General features: G+C 53.6%; 1 protein-coding gene across 2 annotated transcripts in view; it reads right to left on the bottom strand.

The window, feature by feature from the left end:
• Positions 1 to 16228, bottom strand: part of NTNG2 (netrin G2) — a 77132-nt gene extending 60904 nt beyond the window's left edge. Inside the window, exons 1-2 of one of the 2 annotated variants that reach the window (XM_023730826.1) lie at positions 15896 to 16228; positions 11112 to 12146 (exon numbers count right to left, since the gene is read on the bottom strand). In XM_023730826.1, the coding sequence (XP_023586594.1) occupies positions 11112 to 11405 (294 nt within the window). In that variant the 5' untranslated portion in view covers positions 11406 to 12146; positions 15896 to 16228. The remainder of the gene's footprint in view (positions 1 to 11111; positions 12147 to 15895) is intronic. The other variant, XM_004375779.2, reaches the window with a different exon arrangement.
• Positions 16229 to 17959: the final 1731 nt, after the last annotated feature.

The raw sequence follows: 17959 nt of genomic DNA, 5'->3' as shown, positions 1-17959 counted from the left end.
GTATTTTTTTCCCCACTCCTTCCCCAGAAAACAGATCGGGTTCCTTCAGGCAAAGCCATTTTGCCTTCCCTGGTGCTGGTGCGTGGGAGCTCGCACACTGCCAAATAGACACGAAATAAGTGAATTATCAAATAAGTGGATTAGCAGACTCCGTCATGTCTCAAAGGGCAGGGGGGTGGGTGAGCGCCAACGTAACTCCTCCCCAGCCTGACTTCCTCCAGGCTGTGGGGGCGTCTAGGGGGAGGAGAGGCTGACAGGGACAGTATGGTCACACAACTCTCACGTAAGCACACACGCGCGCGTGCACACACACACACACACACACACACACACACACCCGGATCACCTCAACCCATCAGGCGCTTTCTGAGATACTCGGAGCGCCTCACTTCAGCTAAGTGGCCTGGATAGGAGCCTCTGCACTGGGTCTAAGCAGCACCAGGGGAAGCTGTGTGACCTTGGGCAAGTGGCTTAAACTCTCTGAACCTCAGATTTCTCATCTTCAAAACAGGGGTAATAAGATCTACTGCAAGTCTTCTGTGAGGGTTCAATGAGCTAGTTTAGGTCAAGTGCTGAAAACAGTCCTTGGTATACAGCAGGCATCCAAGAAATGTAAGCTGCTGCAGCTCGGAAGGAGAAGAGCAGGGTATGGAATGCTGAAAACACTCAGATAATAGAACTAATCATTTACATAAAGACAAACACTGGTTTTTCTGAGCTCTGAGCTTGCGGGAGGGCAGGACTCTCCCAAGCAGGGTGTTTGAGCAAAGGGGCCATGGACTGACTCGGGGTGGTCTGGGAAGCCCCAGAGTGTGTGGAAATTCAAAGGGGGCCATGACTTCCAAAAGTCAGAAGTCCTCACTCTGGGGTTTTGTTGCTGAAATGTGGGTTGGTTTCCTACTTTTATTTGTCCCCACTGGGTCTTCCTGGATGCCTGAGAGTTTATTGCTCCTCTCTCCCTCTCTTCCTTTTCTCTCCCTCTCCCCTCTCTCCCTCTCTCCTTCCTCTCTCCGCTTACCCTCTCTCCTTGCTCTGTAAGTCTGAAAGTCACAAATGCCAGAAGCAGAACTGGGGAATGCAGTTGGACTCTGAGGCAGAACACGCAGACCCCTTGTTTTGCAGGCAGGAAATCTAGATCCAGGTCACCCAGCTCCTGGCAGCCAATCCAGAGGGGAACCCGGTCCCCAGGATCCCAGGCCCAGCACAGTGCCAGCCCCAAGACTGCTTGACAAAGGTTTTCAGATGGTGCCTGGACGAGGGCAGAGACAAAGAGCCCTTTGGACTGCTGGTTTCTCCTCCTGCTTCCACCTGTGCTTGGCCAGAGGGAGAGGACACGCCGGGAAGCTGACATCCCACAACGGGCACAGTCAATCCCCTGCAGGCTGGTGGCAGAGAGGGCCCTGCAGAGCTGATGGGACCACTGAGGATACTTCCGTCTCTCAATGGCCTCCTTCTCACCTTTTGCCCGACAACAGACTTCTGTTACAACTGAGGCAAAAAGCCCTGGTCTTGTTTCACTTCCTTTTATTTCCCTATCTGACGTTCAAAGTCAAGTGTACAAATGACTTGGGCAGCAGGAGGCAGATGGAATAAGGGACTGAGGAGATGGCAAATGGTTCCCAAAGGACCCCAGACAAACTGTGTGTGTGTGCTGAGGGAAAGGAATGTCAGGTCCTTTAGGATGGGGCCTGTATCCCTTTACATTGAAGGTACAGTCCTAGACCCTTAGCTCCAGATCTGGACGGGACCACAAACGTGATTAGTCCAATGCCTTTCTACAGAAATGACCCTGAATGAGGAGCTGACCCCTCTGAGGCTGCACAGCGAGATCCCAGGTCCTATCTACCTGCTCATTCAGGACTGCCATCCAGAACAAGGCAGGATAGCGTAGTGGTCAAGGCCCTGGAGACAGATCCTGGCTTTGCCCTGGCTGTGCAAACTTGGGTGAGTCTCTTCACCTCTCTGCGCCTCCCTTTCCTCCTCTGCAATATATTTGTCTCTGTTTTACTGAGAGGATGTAAAGAGATAAGCACATAAAGCGCCTCGCCCAGTGCTTAGTGCACAGTGAGATCTTGGGAAACGGCGGCTGAGTCCCCTGCCATCGGCCACATTGAAGAAGCACCGGCATGTGGCCATTGGGAAGAGTACATTCCCCCTGCTTTTGTTTCATGAAGCTCCAAGTTGAGGGCTGGGGTTTAACCAGCATGCAATCTGAACCTGATGTTGGAAGCTAATCGCAGATGCTGACTTGGTAGTGATGGCTAACAGCCCTGCCCACCCTCCTGCCTCACCCCTGGCCTTGTTCGCCTGCCACTGAACGACCCTTTCCTGGCCACCTTTCACGGGGCTGCCACAGCAGGGAGAACCAGGGCTTGTAGGTAGGCCGTGGGAGTCCAGGTCCCCTCAGGGCCTGAGGGAGCCAGCTCTGAGAGGTGCCAAGGCACCAGTGGCTACACACACGGAAAGCACGTGCATCAACCTTGGGCCACCCTGACCCCAAAGGACAGCTCCAGCACCCAGCTGGCCGCAAGAGGCTTCCAGGTAAGTAACCCATGCGGCCCCTCCAAAAGCATTCATGCAGGGTCAAAGCCAGGATGTGAGTGGATGGATGGGGACCTGGTATGGAGTCCCTCACACCCCCAGGGCTCCAGTACACTCTTTTAGGGGGAGTTTATGGCCTATAGTTGAGCCCTGGGTCTGCTGTTCCCTCACTGGGGGCTCCAGGAATGTGGTGCCCTCTGGGCCTCGGTTTCCCCACGTAGAAATGAGGGGAGTTGGACTCTATTAGTGGTTCACAGGAGGCCTAGAACTTCCTGGGGTGGCGGCCTCAGGGGCCTGGGGGCAGGGGAACTGCTGCAGCCAGAACCCAGGCCCCCGACTTTCACCTGTGCTGTTAGCTCCACTGTAATATGTGTGTGAATATCGGGGCTCCTCTGCCCTGGTCTCAGATAATCTCTAAGATCCCTCCCAAACTGCACTCTCTATTTGAGCTGAGAAGTAATTACCACCAGCATTTATTTGGCACCCCCTGTGTTCAGGGACCACCTACATAAGTAAGTGGCAAAGGTGGAGACAGACTCTGGTGCCTACCGTGGCGGAGGGGAGGAGGTGAAGCAGAAGCTAGAAATATTCTGAGACCAGAGAGAAGTCACAACATCCCCTCCCCAGTTACCCTCCTCTGAGAGGCAACATTAGCATCTCAGCCTAGAATATATGTTAGAAAAAAAGGAAGAAAATAGGAATGAAGGGAGGGGAGGAGGGAGGGAGAGAGGGAAGGAGGGGTAAGCATTTGGGTTCCCCCTCTCCTCATCAGAATTTTAAGACGGGGCAATAAGGATAATAGTAGCTTCTACCATGCAGAATACCGGGGAGGGTTCAATGAAATATTGCATGTAAGATACCCAGGGCTACACTGGATACAGGGTAAGTGTTCTGAGCCCTGCTCTCTGATCGGAATCCCCGTTTTGCCTGTGGGTGGTCAATGCCAAACCCTGGCCTCTCCCCCAAACTCCCAGAAGGCATCTGGCAATCACGCAGAAATGCTGGATGAACTGGTTAATCCAGACGTTGTACAGTTGGGGAAACTGAGGCTAAGGGGCTTGGCCTCAATCCCCCAGCAGAGCTGCTTTGCTGGGGCCTAGACCTCCACGGCCCCCATTCAGCGTTGGTCTGCTCTGACGCGCTGCTCCCCACCAGCAGTTGGTGTGTGCTCAGGGAATTAGAAATGCATTTTCATATATTTAAGCAAATCTGCTCCTGATGAAAAACAAATCAGATCCTGCAAACCAAAGCCGAACAGAACAGGTTTCTGCATCATCTGCTGTTTCCCACTGTCCTCATCACTCGGGTTCCCTCCAGGAAGGAGCCGGCGTTCTCGTGGGCCATATGGGAGATGGACAGGCCAGAGGCAGGGGCACCTTGGCCATGGGTTGAGTGGCAGGAACAGAGCTTCGCAGCCTGGGCTCATTCCTGGGGAACAGCGGCTGGCGCGTGAGGGTGACGGGCCGCAGCTCAGAGTCCCCTTTGTGGAGCCTGACAAGCTCTCTTCCAGCCCCAGGGCCCAGGACCTCCATGCCCTGTGTGCTGTGATCTCTGCCCTTCATTGCACTCCCCTCCTCCTCTGCCTTTGGCCAAGCCCTTGGCCTTATCCCTCCTGCCCTAGAGAGTGGTTAGGAGCCAGACAGAGGAAGATTTGAATCCCAGCTCCAGTCCTTAGTGGGACCTTGTAAAATGGGGTAACAACATCCCTGCCCCACAGACTACAGAGGCTTTGACGAGACAAGCAGGTGGAGTGGCCTGTCCCCTCCTTGTCACGCACACATCATTTGTACACGCCATGCCTTCTGCCTGCACTGTTACCTGGGCTTCTCTGAACCCGTACCCTCCTTCAAGGCCCAGTCATAGATCACCCCAGAGTGCTTGGTAGCCAGCCCCCACATCTGAACTCCTGCAGCACACGCTGCCGATACACTTCCTTGGACATTTGACCCATAGGATCCTCTTCTGTCTGTCACTTTCTATTTTTACTGCTTTTATCCCTGGAGCTAAATTCTAGGATGAAAAAAATAATCTCCTTTTTGGTTGTGTCTGGTATTATTCCCATTTAGGTGAGAAAACTGAGGCTCAGAGCCATGGAAGACTAATACAAAGTCCTGTAACCACGGCGTGTTGGAATAAGTATGAGTCCTCATCTGCTCAATACTAAATCTCAGGTTCTTAACCACAGCATGATATAGCCTGCCTGCCTATCTGTCCGTCCATCCCCTGCCTCATTACACATGGAATTTGAGGCAACTGATGATAATACATGCAATTACAGAAAAAAAATGACATATGCCAAAAATCAGGGGAACATAGGGATGGAGGAGAAAGATGAGCCCCCAGAAAAGTGGGGATGTGTGAGCCCTCAGGAGCACATGCCACTGAGTTCTAGAATCTTTAGAAAGATATCCCCTCGTGGCCCTTTCCCTTCTTTACTGCATCCCAGTTGTACTGCCCCCTGCCCTCCATGGGTGTCTGGCCCCAAATCCATTCCCTTCAGGAAAGTCAGAGGCAGGCTCTCCTCTGAGCAGGCTGGCAGCAGCCCCGTGGCCGGCACCTCCCCAACAGGCCTGGACCTCTGCAGGCAGCTCTGCCCCAATTCTCTCATTGTCTGCTCCCCAGGAAGGAGACTTCACTGTGCAACAAGATGTCATTGCTGAACTATTCTTGTCCTAGGCTGGGCCCTGCCTGGGGCGTTTCAAGAGATTGAGTGGCTTTAACTAAGGACTGGGTGAAGCTCAGGCTCCAGATTCAGAGACAAAGTTTGTGCCATCGATTGCAAATCGCACATAACAGACTCCAATAGAGAGAAGCGGGGGCTTTCGGTGCCTCTTCCATCCTGATCCAAATCCTGGTTTTTCCTTCAAGACTCAGCCCTAATCCCTCCTCTTCCAAGTAGGCTTCCTGGATCACGCCACCCTTCTACTCATCCATCCTTTCATTCAATAAACACTTACTGAGCACTGACTGAGCCGAGACAGTGTGCTGGGGACACAAAGATGGACAAGACCTCCCCTGCCTTTGAGGAGCTCACAGTCCATGGGGGAAATGAATATCAGGGGTTATAGAACTGATGAGTCCCTGCGTGGTACAGACGGTTAACACACTCAGCTGCTAACTGAAAGGTTGGAGGTTCGAGTCCACCCAGAGGTACCTCAGAAGAAAGGCCTGGCAATCTACTTCTGAAAAAATCAGCCACTGAAAACCCTGTGGAGCACAGTTCTACTCTCACACACATGGGGTCACCATGAGTTGGAATCAACTTGATGGTAACTGGTACTAGTATAGAATTGATACTAATAGCCTGCTTTTGAGAGTCTCATATGTGCATTCTATCTGGAGCCCCAATTTGAGGAAACAAGGCTCAGAGAGGTTAAGTCAAATGTGGAAGGTCACATAGCACGGGATTACAACTCCACCTCTGTGCCCCTTGGCCACGTCAGTGAGCACAATGGCAGGGATGTGCACAGCCTTCTAACCCACCTGGGTTAGGGAGTTCAGGGAGGACAACCTCCTGGAAGAGGTGAGGTCCAACCTCTTGGAAGAGGTCGAGCCTTGAAAAATGAACGAGAGGTATCCAGAGAAAGAGTGGGAGACCAGGAAAGCAGGAAGGGAAGGGGCTTCTGGACAGAGGAGGCAGCAGAGGCAAAGGCGAGGAAGTGGGAAACAGCATCAAGGGCTAGTTAGGGAGAGACCTGCCCTCATCCTTCTTGAGCTCCTGTCATATCAGGTCTCTCTCATCCACCTGTTGGTAGCGGGATGTGGTCTTTTTAACGTCTGTTGTGTTTCTCTTGTTCTGTACTTAATTTTTCCCAAGTCATCTCACTTGCCCGGTGCAACTGCAAGCTTCTTGCAGCTGAGGCCATGTCTGACAGGAGGTCAGACCCTGGAAATGTCAGCTGAAGGGCAGGTGTGATGCGGAGAGAGTCAGGAGGCTGGAGAGGGGTGTTCTGAGCACACTCCACTATGGGTTTGGGGGCCAGGAACCAGAGGGGGAAGGAGTCCTGAGCCAGTGGACCCATCAGCTCTGCACTGCTGGATGGAAACCTTTCGTGAACATAGAGGTCTGGCAGAGGCAGGGTATCTGTGACCTTGATTCTGCATGCGGTGTTCAGTGTCAGTGGGAAGGGGCTTGTAGAGCTCCAGGGCCCTCCTGCCATCTACATTAATCAGCCCAGTAGATCCCTAGGGGAGGTATGGGGCCATTTGCTCTGCAACTGGGTAAACCAAGGCACAGAGCAGGTAAAGCAGGTTCTAATCGAGTAAGAAGTGAGTGTTCAAAGATGGGCCTTCACGGTCTTCTCTTAACTTTCCAGTCCACCAACACCAAGGCCCCTCTGTATCCTAGAGTCTCACTTGGATAAAAAGTTTAATGTTTATCCATTTCAACACGGAAAAAATCAAGGACATTTGAAAATTGATAATATTAAAACCTCATACTAGAATAGAACTTACACTCTTAACTGAGTACTTGCAGGTATTTTGAGAGTAGCACTTCTTACTCCCAGGAAGTTGGTGGGGTGGGCAATCATCCACAATCATCCCCCTTGGCAGAGGGAAACTGAGGCTCAGAGAATTTAAACACTGTGCCTCAGATTTCCCAACCAAGTAGCAAAGCTGGGATGTGAACTCAGATTCCAGGTCTGTGGTTCTTGCCAGGCTGTCATACGGTTTCTCTCTGGAATCTTCCACTGGGTCTCACTCAAAGTAAAGCGCCGGCCCTGGCCTTGGCCTCAGCTCTCAGCTCCATTCCCTCACTCCCAGGACCCCCCGGGCCCCTTTTGCCCCTCACCTTTCTTCCTTCAGTAGTGACTCTTCCTTTAACGTGCAAATATTCCATAGAAATTACAGCCTCCTCACCCCTTCTTCAGCATTAGGTATCATCCACCACAGAACAATTACATCAAACTGCGTTTCTCAGACCATACAGTGTGAGCATCCAAATCACCAGGATTTCTTGTTAAAATGCAGATTCTGGCTCAGCAGGTCTGGGGCGGGGCCTGGGATTCTACATTTCTAACAAAGTGATGCCAATGTTGCTGGTCCAAGAATCACACGCTGGGTAGCATGGCTGTAAGCTGGTTCTAAACACCATCCTGCCTTCTCTCCTTCCTCATCACCTCTCCCCTGAGTCTCAAGGGCTTAGCTTTTGCCTCAGAAGCACAAGGAAAGGGTTTCCCCTTCCTTTCAAGGGCAGCACAGGTGGCTGGTGGGTGACCTCTCTTGAGGGGAATTGTGGAGCTGTTCCCATGCCCAATCGTGCCCTTCATCCCGTAGGGGTCCTGGGAGCAGCAGCTGCCCTGCAACTTTGCTGGCACTGCCTTTCCCTCTTCCCCCTTGGCCCTGCAGCTCCCCAGGCCCTGGGACCCAAGCAAGGAGGGGATGCTACTTCTCTCCCGCAGCCCTCATTGAAATTTTGCCCTTGCCCAAGAATCCTTGGTTGAGAGCTCATCCCTATTAATTCTCACTGTGCATTTAGAGCCAATAGGTTTTTATTTATTCATTTATCTTGTCTTCCTTCCCCCTCCCCTTCTTCACCAGGTTGGAATTTACAATTCAGTTGTTAGGTGGCCTTGCCAAAGGACAGCAAGCCTGGGGAGAGAGAGGGTCGCACCCTGAGCCCCAAAAAGGGCAGCTGCCCCTGGGGTACTCTAGGGCTCATGCTCCTATTCTCTATGGGGACAAGCCCAGTGCCTACTGTGGGACAGGCCTGGGGAAGGGCTGGTAGAGGGGTCAGGGGAACAGTGACAAGGATGGGGCGATTGCAAGGCTAAGGGGGCAGTGGGAGGGCTGGCCACCTTTAGGGCGCCCCCTGGTGGTCATCCAACTTCCTGAGGGGTTGTGGCTGGAAGAGTTTAAGCTTTCTGAGCATGTACTGCCTACTGCCCAGAGACTAGAAATACAGGGCGTAGTATCCTAAAGGCTGAAGAGGGAAAAAGAACTCCAGAAAGAAGAAAAGCTATTGAAACCACTGAGTGAGTAATATAAGAAGTGAGTAACAGCTAGTACAGCTTGAGCACCAGCCCTGGCCATGCCCACGACCCACATGGCGGGGCTGCACCCTCCCATCAGCACTGGGACACTCAGACGCAAGTATCTCTGCTTTACATATGAAGACACTAAGACTCAGCAGAGTCAGAAGCTCAGAGAGGGAGGCCGTGCAGCCTGGTAGGTAAGCCCTGGCCTCTGCCACAGACATGTTCCCTGCCTGGCTCTGCTGAGCCTAAAACTGAGTGACCTTGGCAGGATTTAGCCAACCCTTTCTAATCCCTAAAATGGGATTAGCATAGGGCCAACCTCAGAGCATCGTAAGATGATTCAATGAAACGCACACACAAAGACCTTGTCAAGGGAAATCGCAATAAATGGCGGCACCAGGGTTTGAATCCAGGTCCCTCTGGATGTGATCCCCTCTTCCCTGCAGAATACAGTCCCTTAAAAGGCTGCCCTCCACCTATCGAGGCAGCATTCCTATCCTTCTCGGCTGCGCATTTGTAATCAAAGGCAGGTCTCGATGGCAGCCCATAATGAAATATTTAAATCCAACAAACAGGTGGTGAGACATTGAGGACCTATCTAGGAAGATCTTGAAGATGCTGTTCTTTCTCCCCTGTCCCCCTCACTTGTCTTCCTAGGAGGCAAGAAAGGAGCCCTTCCTAGACTCCAGGGCTCTGTGGACACCTGCCTGGGCTCTGTCTGAGGGTGGGGGCAGGGGCAGGTCCAGGGTCAAGGGCATTCTCAGAAGGCTTTGGCACGAGAGGGCCTCGGACCTGCATTAGATGGTCATCTCCACCTCTCAAGCCCTTGCCGTGAAGCTGGCCCAGTGAATTAGTGGGTATTCTGATTTAGCTGCCCTGCCTTGCCCTCCCTCAGAACACCAAAAAAGATAATGCTTAATATTTAAGAGAAAAAAAAAAGATACGGTTAAGACTTTCAATATGAAAGGCAGAAGTTGACTGCCCAGGAGGGTGTGGACAGCTGGCCTGAGATGCAGAACAGAACAAGGCTCCCATCCTGGGCTTGCTCCTGAGCTGGGAAAGTGAGAGCCTGTGGTCCCAGTGCAGTAATCTCCACAGACGATTCAGCCCCTGGCTCCCAGCCCTGTGCCGTCCCTTCCCTCTAGCTCCTTCCTTCTCTCCCTAGGTGGCTTCCTGGCAGCCCAGCCAACACCAGAGTGACGGCCTTATCTCTGCTGATAAATGTAAATGTAACACATCTTCCTGGCTGACTGCTCTATGATGTGATGGAAGCTTCCCCGTGGGATTTAGGAGTCTTCAGGAGCCCGGGGTAGATGCACCGCAAAGGCCTCACCATAAACCCGGAGACCTGGAGGCTTCCCCAAGGGAAAGCCAGAGTACCAGTGACCACTCCCCCACCCCGCCAACAGCTCCTGCAGCCTGATGGCCCTGCCCAGCCTCCTGCCAGGCATGGAGCCTCCAGAGCAATGCCCAATAGCAAGGCAGCCCTCTGGAAGCAGTTTAACTTAGTGACTTTGGAACCAGACACACTAAGCTTGAATCACAGCTTCACTACTTCCTAGTGTGTGACCTTGGGCAAGTGCCTTCATGCCTGTTGCCTTAGTTTCCCCATCTATAAGACGGGAATGACGATGGCTAACACCTATGGGGCACTTGCTCTGTGCCAGACCCTATTCTGAGCACTACAATGACCCTATGAGTGTGCACGATTAGTGTCACTATTTTATAAGTGAGGGGACAGAGACTCAGAGATACCACTGATCAAGAGCCCACAGTATGCAACACAGAATCAGCCTGGCTGAGCTGAGGTGAGGACTCGATGGAATGACATGTATCAAGCTCTTAGCCCCCACACACGGAGCTCACATTAAATGATCCCTGCTACTATTGTTGCTGTTCATATGACTTGAGTGCTGAAGCTACTCCGTGGCTCTAAAACCCCATCCTGGTGTAACTCAGGGACTCAAATGACAACATTGGAATGTCTGCCTCTCCCCTGACTTATCCAGTAATAGTGGTGGCCCCACCCAAGGATGGAACTGGAAAGGGCCCCAGCCTCATTGTCCATTCTGGCTTGATCCTCACCTTCCTCCCTGACGAGTACCCTCTGTGCTCCCATCAAACCTTCCACTGCAAAGTGCCAGCTCAGTGCTTGGTGCACCTTGGCCTCGAAATGCTTTTGGTTGGATTGGATTGGGTGGGGTAGGAGGTTGTGCCACAGAATGGATCAACAGAGGAAGGTTGGAGTGCAACATTGCAAATAGTACCTCATTCGTTTGCCCAGGGCCTCTCATTTCCTACCAAGGAAAGCAGGGCTTATCTGCAAGACTGTGGAAATGTGATTACCATGGTTGTTCTGATGTTCAGCTGGCCGAGAATGTCTCCACCCCAGAGAACAATGTAGCATGACCCCAGAGTCCTTTGGGGGTGGCCTTTACACTGGCACAATTCCAAGATGGGACAAAAACCTGGTCCCAATCCAAGTCAGCTTTCCATCTTGACCCTCCCACTCTGTTCATCCATCCCAAGGGGCTGTCCCAAGCTCCCTCCCTCTTGGCCAAGGGCCAACAGAACAACAATGGGCTGACTTACATGGGAGCAGAACCTCTCAGGTGGGTCTCCGCACGTGATGCCCGAGGGCTCCACCTTCACTTTGACGTAGTCCTTCAGGCGCATCACCTTGGGCTGGCAGGCGTAGAACTCCCAGGTGGGGCCCTCATCGGTGGTCACCCAGGATTTGCAGATGTCGTAGTCCCCAGAGGCCAGAGGGAGGCAGTGCAGGAAGAGAGCCAGCAGGTGCAGCATGACTGCGAGGTCCGCAGGGGCGTGGCCCCGAGAGGCCCTGGAGAGGCAGCGACTTGCGGCCTCAGCATGGAAATGCCACATCTACCGAGCAATGGTGGCCGGGATATCCCAGGGACCTGAGCACTGCAGGTTTGCAAAACAGCAAGGAACTTGTTTTTTCCAAAAGGCTGATACAGAAAATTCAGAGCCAGCGTTTCTCAGACTGCTGATGGGCAGATCAAAAAGTTGCCCATAACTTGGCGTCCTCCTAACCTTGGCGTTACACCTCTCCCAGAGGTGAGTCTGATCAAATCAAGCAGACGCTCAAATTGTGACAGTGGGTGGAAATGGGATATGGAGAAAAGTCGCAGGGATCTGACGTGAGGCCAGATCAGATTGCTTTTAATTTTTGTCCTTCCAATCAATCCAGGTCTTTAAAGGGCCCTTAATGTGTGATGTGCTCAACACAACTGTAAAACAACCCTCCGGCCTGCATTGTAAAGATAAAATAAAATCAGGAGGTGTACATGTTAGCAGGAAACGTGTTCCTCTTTGGGACTGGACTTGGCGTCTCAGACCAATAAAAGAGATTTCTTTTCATATGAGTTGAAAGTAACAACAATTGTGCCACTGGACTGAAAAACACAAACGCTACCGAGGCGTTAACTGGGGAGAAGGTTGTTTGGCTCTACTTTGGTGCGGATAGGCACTAATGGGGCCGCTGACCTTGGCTGGTAACCACCGGCAACTTACTATGGAGTTTCTGGGGCTTCAGCTCTCAATCCATCCAGGCTTGTCTTTCATTGTAAGAGGGGAGGAGAGAGAGCTCATTAGCAACAACACCTGCAACAAATTAAAAAAAAAGAAGGGGGGGGGGGAATAAAGATGTATAAGAACAAAAGCTCTCTGGCAAAATGTGCAAAAAATGAGGTTGCATTAGCAAGGTTTCCTGAGAAAACCGAGTGATTTTTATTAATATTGGAGTCGCACATTTGGAGATTGAGTATATTATTTAAAAAGTTATGGATTTTTGCATCTTTTCTGGGGGTGTAAGGTCAGCAGACGTACCCCCATTCTGGGGTCAGCGACTTTCTAAAACATCCCCAGGAGCCAAGACATAATAGTTGCTTTAAAATACCATGACTGACAAGTCAAAATGTCATAGAAGTTAAAGGCACGGGCGAGACTGTACCGAGGGGCGCAGATAAACAGAGTGGTCCACACAGAGATCAACAATTAAGAACCAGGTGCAGATAAATGTCTCCCCAAATACAGGCACAACCTGAAACGGAAAAAATTTTCTTTTCAGCATAAAAAACTAGGGATGGTGAAGCCTTTCACAGGAGTGACAATGTTTTCTCATATTGGATTTTTCTGACCAAGGCTGAAAATTTTGCAATCATCCTCAGAGGCTATGCTTGCCAATGGATTACTATTATGATTATTGTTTTACTATTTTAAGCTACTGGAAATTATTTAAAAGCCCAAATAGACATAACTCATATGAACGTTACATTGTCAAATGCATGACTCCACTAAAGTGGTGTTCCCAGACACTTGATACATCACCAGGAGAATTCAAGTCCAAGACCAGCATGGGATCCCGGCCAAAAATACCGGCCAGTGGGGCAAAGGTTATTGCAATGAGTCACAGCAGATGTACCTACATTATTAATTACTCTGGTTATTATGCCCATAATTATCGCATTTAAATTCCCAAACCCGGTCCGGCATTGGTGCTGCACCTCAGTCTGACTCTCTCACCTGACATCCTCTTCAGCCATTGTAAATGGGAAGTCCCTGAAGAGTTAACTACGTTTCCCCGAAACCCCGTTCTTCACCCAGACACAAACAGGCTCCTGCTAAAAATGACAAACCGAGCAGCGGCCTCTGCCTGGCCAGGGCTGGCATGCAGCACCTCAGCTCTGGGAGAAGCCCCTAGCCGCTGTCCTCCGTGGCCACAAGCCGGGGGATTCATATATCTGCATTAAGGCAGCCGTGCCCCTCTGTCTGGCTGAAGGGCTCCTGATGGAGATGGATGAGGAGCCGACGGGGACCACATTTTCACACCTCACCTCTGGCTGTTTGAAAAGAAACCTGTTTTTTAGAGCCTGCCCGGCCTTGAACGCACTGCCTTGCTAGATAACTCTCAGAAAGAACCCGCCTAGCGTCTATTTTTATAGTCTGAGAAAATGTAGTAAAAATAATATAGCTCGGCAGGCTAAGGTTTGGATGGTTCTACCCGAGTTCTGTGCTGCCCAGAAAACAGCACGTCCCTAATTAATTCTTCCAGCCGCGGACTCCCAACTGTTCACTAACAGGTAGGGAGCTCCTGACGCCTGGGGACAACCAGGGCGCGGGGCTGCGGCTCGCAGGGAGGACGAAGCTGCGGGCCTCCTTCATCTGCAGGACCAGCCGCTGCTCCGGGCTTGGAAGGCGCTGGACGCGGGCCGGGCGAGGGGAGGCGGCGAGGCAGTGAGGCCCGGGCGAGCTGCGCGTCGCGCGGATCTATTAATTGCTTTGCAGTTCTGTTGGCTTAAATGCCGCGCATTCCCTGGAAAATTGGGGGGGGGGGTGGATAAAGCCAACAACAACAAAATCTGCCAGCGGAAAAAACCGTGTTTACAACCACTCAATCAATTGGGCGTTGCTGGCATCGTAGGGGGAATTATGAGCTCAACATGCGAATATTACAGTTGGTTTTTGCCAAAAAGAAAAAAAGGGGAGGGGGGGAAGACTCAAGAGTCCCCGGAATAATGAGACGGAAAGCAGGGAGTGGGAAGCCAGCGGGGGAAATTCAGGAGTTAGAGGTTGTATCCCGGTGGATTGTTTTCTCCTTGGAAAATAAATCTTCACCTGATATTATTAAGAAACTGCAGCTCCCAGAAACAAATAGAATCATTGCGCTTTATTTTCTTTTAAGAGTCCTCAGGAACCGAGGGGGGCTGATAGCCAGGGTATTAAAACCCGAAAATTAGATTTTATCAAGATTTCTGAACTCAGATTTCTCTGTCTTATTGAATTAGCGCCTATTGGAGCTGGCTGGGCTCGCGAGCAAGCGCCTCTCAGAGTTGCCGGCTGCGCCCTCGCCATGCGGGACGCTTGCCGCGGCGGGCGCCAGTGCGGGGCCTCCGGGGATTTGGGGGGGGGCGCTGGAGGAATCTCGGGGGACCCAACCCACCATGAGGTTCCTCCTCTCTCCCCAGCGGGGGCCGCAAAGGGGAGTAAAATCTGCTGGTGGGTGTCGAAGAGGGAAAGGGGAGCCCATGCGGGCCGAGGTCACCTTCCCGCCCCTCGCCGTGGGTCGGGTCCTGGAAATGCCCAGCGCTCACCCCCAGCCCAGCAGGCATCCCCGTTCCAGTGGCACCAGTGCCTCCCGCGCCCGAACCGATTTCCTTTTCCCGCCCCTAGCGCCCCCGACGCCCTCTCAGCGGCGGGGGAGCTGAGCAGGATAGCAGGGAGTCAGGGAAAGCTGGGCGCGGGAGACTGGGCGCGGGGAGAAGGTCTCGGCGGGGTGGCTGAGGCCGCGAGGGTGGGCCCCGGAAGACCGGCGGGGGCGGGCGGCCGGAGACGCCAAGGAGCTGGGGTAGAGTCTGCGCTTAGGGTAGGCTACAAACTGCGTGCATTGCGCAAGAATGTATGGGCAACCCCGCCGCTGCTTTTTGCTTTTTCCAAAGTTGTGTGCAAGCCACGGGAGCAATTAATAATTACGCCTTTAATAAAGCTCCAGCCCGCACCGAGGGTGCCCCCTCATTTGGCACCGCCTCTCTTAATTGGAAGACACCGAGGAAAGCGCCCGGAAATTAGTTGTATGTATCCTATTTCCTCGCGTCGCTGCCAGCAGCGACCCGGCGGCCGCCGCCGCCCCCCGCCTCCCGGCCAGGCAACTTACTCCGGAGCGGGCAGACCCCGCGAGCCTTCCGTCCTCTTCTCCTTCCCGCCTTCCCGCTTCTTCTTCTATCCCTGTCTGCGCGCCACCCGGTTCGAGGCTCGACTGCACACTGCCCCCTTGCCGGTCCCTACCCTCGCCCCCCTCCACCTACCCAGCCCTCTACAGCACCGAAAGAAGTTTCCAGCCTTGACAGGCCCAGAGTTTCTCTGTGCAACTCACACATTCCAGTTTGCGGAGGGATGGGAAGGAGGTGTCTCTAGATAGTGGTGATTAAATCGGGGTGGGGAAGTAGTGCCGAGGGAAGGGTTAATTTCCTTTTCACAAACAAAACATATCCAGGCAGTCTTGCCGCTGAAATCCCCAGCACGTACACACACACACCCTAAAAAAAAGGATGGAAAGAGACCCCGGGGTGGGGGGAAAGCTAGCCAGAAAGATAAGCTACTCCTTTAAGATACTGCTACAAATGCACACTCGCACACCCCTCTCCGGTCGGCTCCAGCCCTCTGCTAGTAACAGCGGCTACCAACCAACTTTTGAAACCGATCGTTTGCTGGGCTGCTTTAAGTGGCTCCTGGCCACAGGAAAGCCTGCACGGTCACTGAAGCCCTTTAAAAATGAAAGCAGGCTGGCAAAGCTGCAGCATCTGCCCCCCCCCCCCCTCCCCGCTCTCCTCTCCGGCTCTCCCCGCCCGCCTTACCCCGGCTCGAAGCAGCTTCCCGGAGCGGAGACCCGGGAGGCCGAGAACTGCCACCCTCTGGCGCTCCGCCTCCCCCCACCCTCCGGCTGGAGCTGGGTGGGGGCGAGGGCCGGAGTGCTGCGAGCGAGTGCTCGGTCCCCGCGCCGCTCCCGCTGCTGCTGTGGCCGCCGCCGCCGCCACCGCGGCCGCCGCCGTCAGTTTGGAGCTGGGGAGCCCTCCGGCTGCCGGGGGGGCCGCCCGCAGCCGTCCGGGAGACGCGGGCCAGGGGAGGGGGCAGCCCGCACCACCCGCATCGCCCGCCCCGGCCCAGCGGGAGGTCGCCGCTAACAAGTGCAAACTTTTTGGCCCCCCTGGGCTGCTTGGAGAGGACTCGCGCTTGGGCACCGGGCAGCCCCTGGCCCGGGTGGGCTTCGCCGCTGCTCTTCTGGGCGCCGGGGCATCCCCCAGGCGCGGCAAGAGCCAGATGGCAGGGCGCTTCACTGCCCCCCTGCACTCCGCTCCAAGTTAATGCCGAGGCTAAATCCTCTCGCCATCACTCACGATCACCATCGGGGCTTTTATCTCTCGGTCTGATCCGGGCTGCGTAACTTCCTCTGTGTGGCTTTAACACACCATCCCACCACGGAGCAACGGTCTTCTTAAAGGTGCAGGAAGGAAATACTGCGAGACTCGGAGGACGTGCCACGGCCCGGGGAGGAGGGCCGCGAGCAGGGGCGTCCCGGCGGGCTCGCGGCCAGGATGGCCCCAGCGGCGAGCCTGCACTAGGGGGTCGCTGCCTAAACATCTCCTCCCGGCCCGGGGGCCAGCGCGTCCCTGCGCGCAGAGCGCATTCTCAGCCGGCTCGGGTCAGGCGCCGATGGGAAGGGCGCCGCGGGACTGCTGCTTTCTTTCCCCCCAAGGGGTTGACCAGCGTGCCAACGCCCATGGGTGTGGGGGCTGCCCCATCGGCATCAGGGACGGGGCCAAGTGAGTCAGTCTCTCCCCGCCCCTCAGCAGCCAAGGGATCAAGGCTGCTCCCCTGTCTCCCTCTGCGAAGTACTGCCACCCAGAAGGCCCCAAGCAGTGGGTAAAGGGGTGGGTGGGTGGATTTGGGGAGATGGGGAGGGGGAGCGAGCTGAGCGCACAACCAGAGCCTGAATACCAGCTGACACATGCCGCCTCCACCCTGATGGGCCTTGCTTTTGATGAAGCCAAGCCAGCTCTTCAGGGAGTGTAGAGTAGGGGGGCAGGTGGGGCCTGGCTAAGGGGCTCATGGCCTCCTGCCCTGGCAAGCAGCCAAGGAGGGGTGGGAGGACTGCTTCAGGGGCCAGGGCAGAGGCCACTGAATTGGCAAGACAGGGCAGCCCTGGCTCTTCAATCCCATGGAGGTTTCCTGCCAGGCTGCCTCCCAGGCTGTTCCCAGAGCTTCCTTGGGCCCCAGGGGGACATGTAGCTTTTGGGTACTCCCAGCCTCCTCCTTGGGGTGGGTTCTCACTGCTGCTCTCAGGCAGCATTGTCATTTGGATGCATCAAGAACAAAGGGTCTGAGGACAGAGCCGGAGAGGGACTAGTCCAAGGTCACGGAGGGTGACAGAAATGGGAGCAAGATTTGGCACTTCAGCGTCCATACCTCACGGACACCCTTTACCTCCACCTTCACCTTTCCCTGCTCTTGGCTCCTCCTGAACCTGGAAGGGGGGCTGTACTGCCTAATAACATTTAGAATCTTGTGATAAAGCAGGCAGAGAATGCAGAATTAAATGCTGTCATCTGCTTTAATAACAACAGCAATAATAATAATTTAACATTTATTGAACACTTGTTTTATGCCAGACTCCATGTGAACCAGTTTACATACATTATTCACTGATTCCTCCCAATGACCCTGTGACTTAAGTGCTGTTAGCAAATCCCCCTGTTATAGATGAAGCTTAGAGATGTTCAGTAACTTGCCCAAGGTCACATGACTAAGGAAGACTCTGGCCTGGGAGGCAGGACTTGCAGGTTCCCAGCCAGTGCTCTGCTGCCGCCTGACTTGCTGGTTAACTTGCGGCATGGCGCAGATTGCTTCTAGGCCTCATTTTC

The sequence above is a fragment of the Trichechus manatus genome, unplaced genomic scaffold, assembly GCF_000243295.1.
Source record: "Trichechus manatus latirostris isolate Lorelei unplaced genomic scaffold, TriManLat1.0 scaffold00038, whole genome shotgun sequence".
Lineage (NCBI taxonomy): Eukaryota > Metazoa > Chordata > Mammalia > Sirenia > Trichechidae > Trichechus > Trichechus manatus.
Note: the sequence above shows the minus strand (reverse complement) of the source record. Positions and strands in the feature narration are given on the sequence as shown.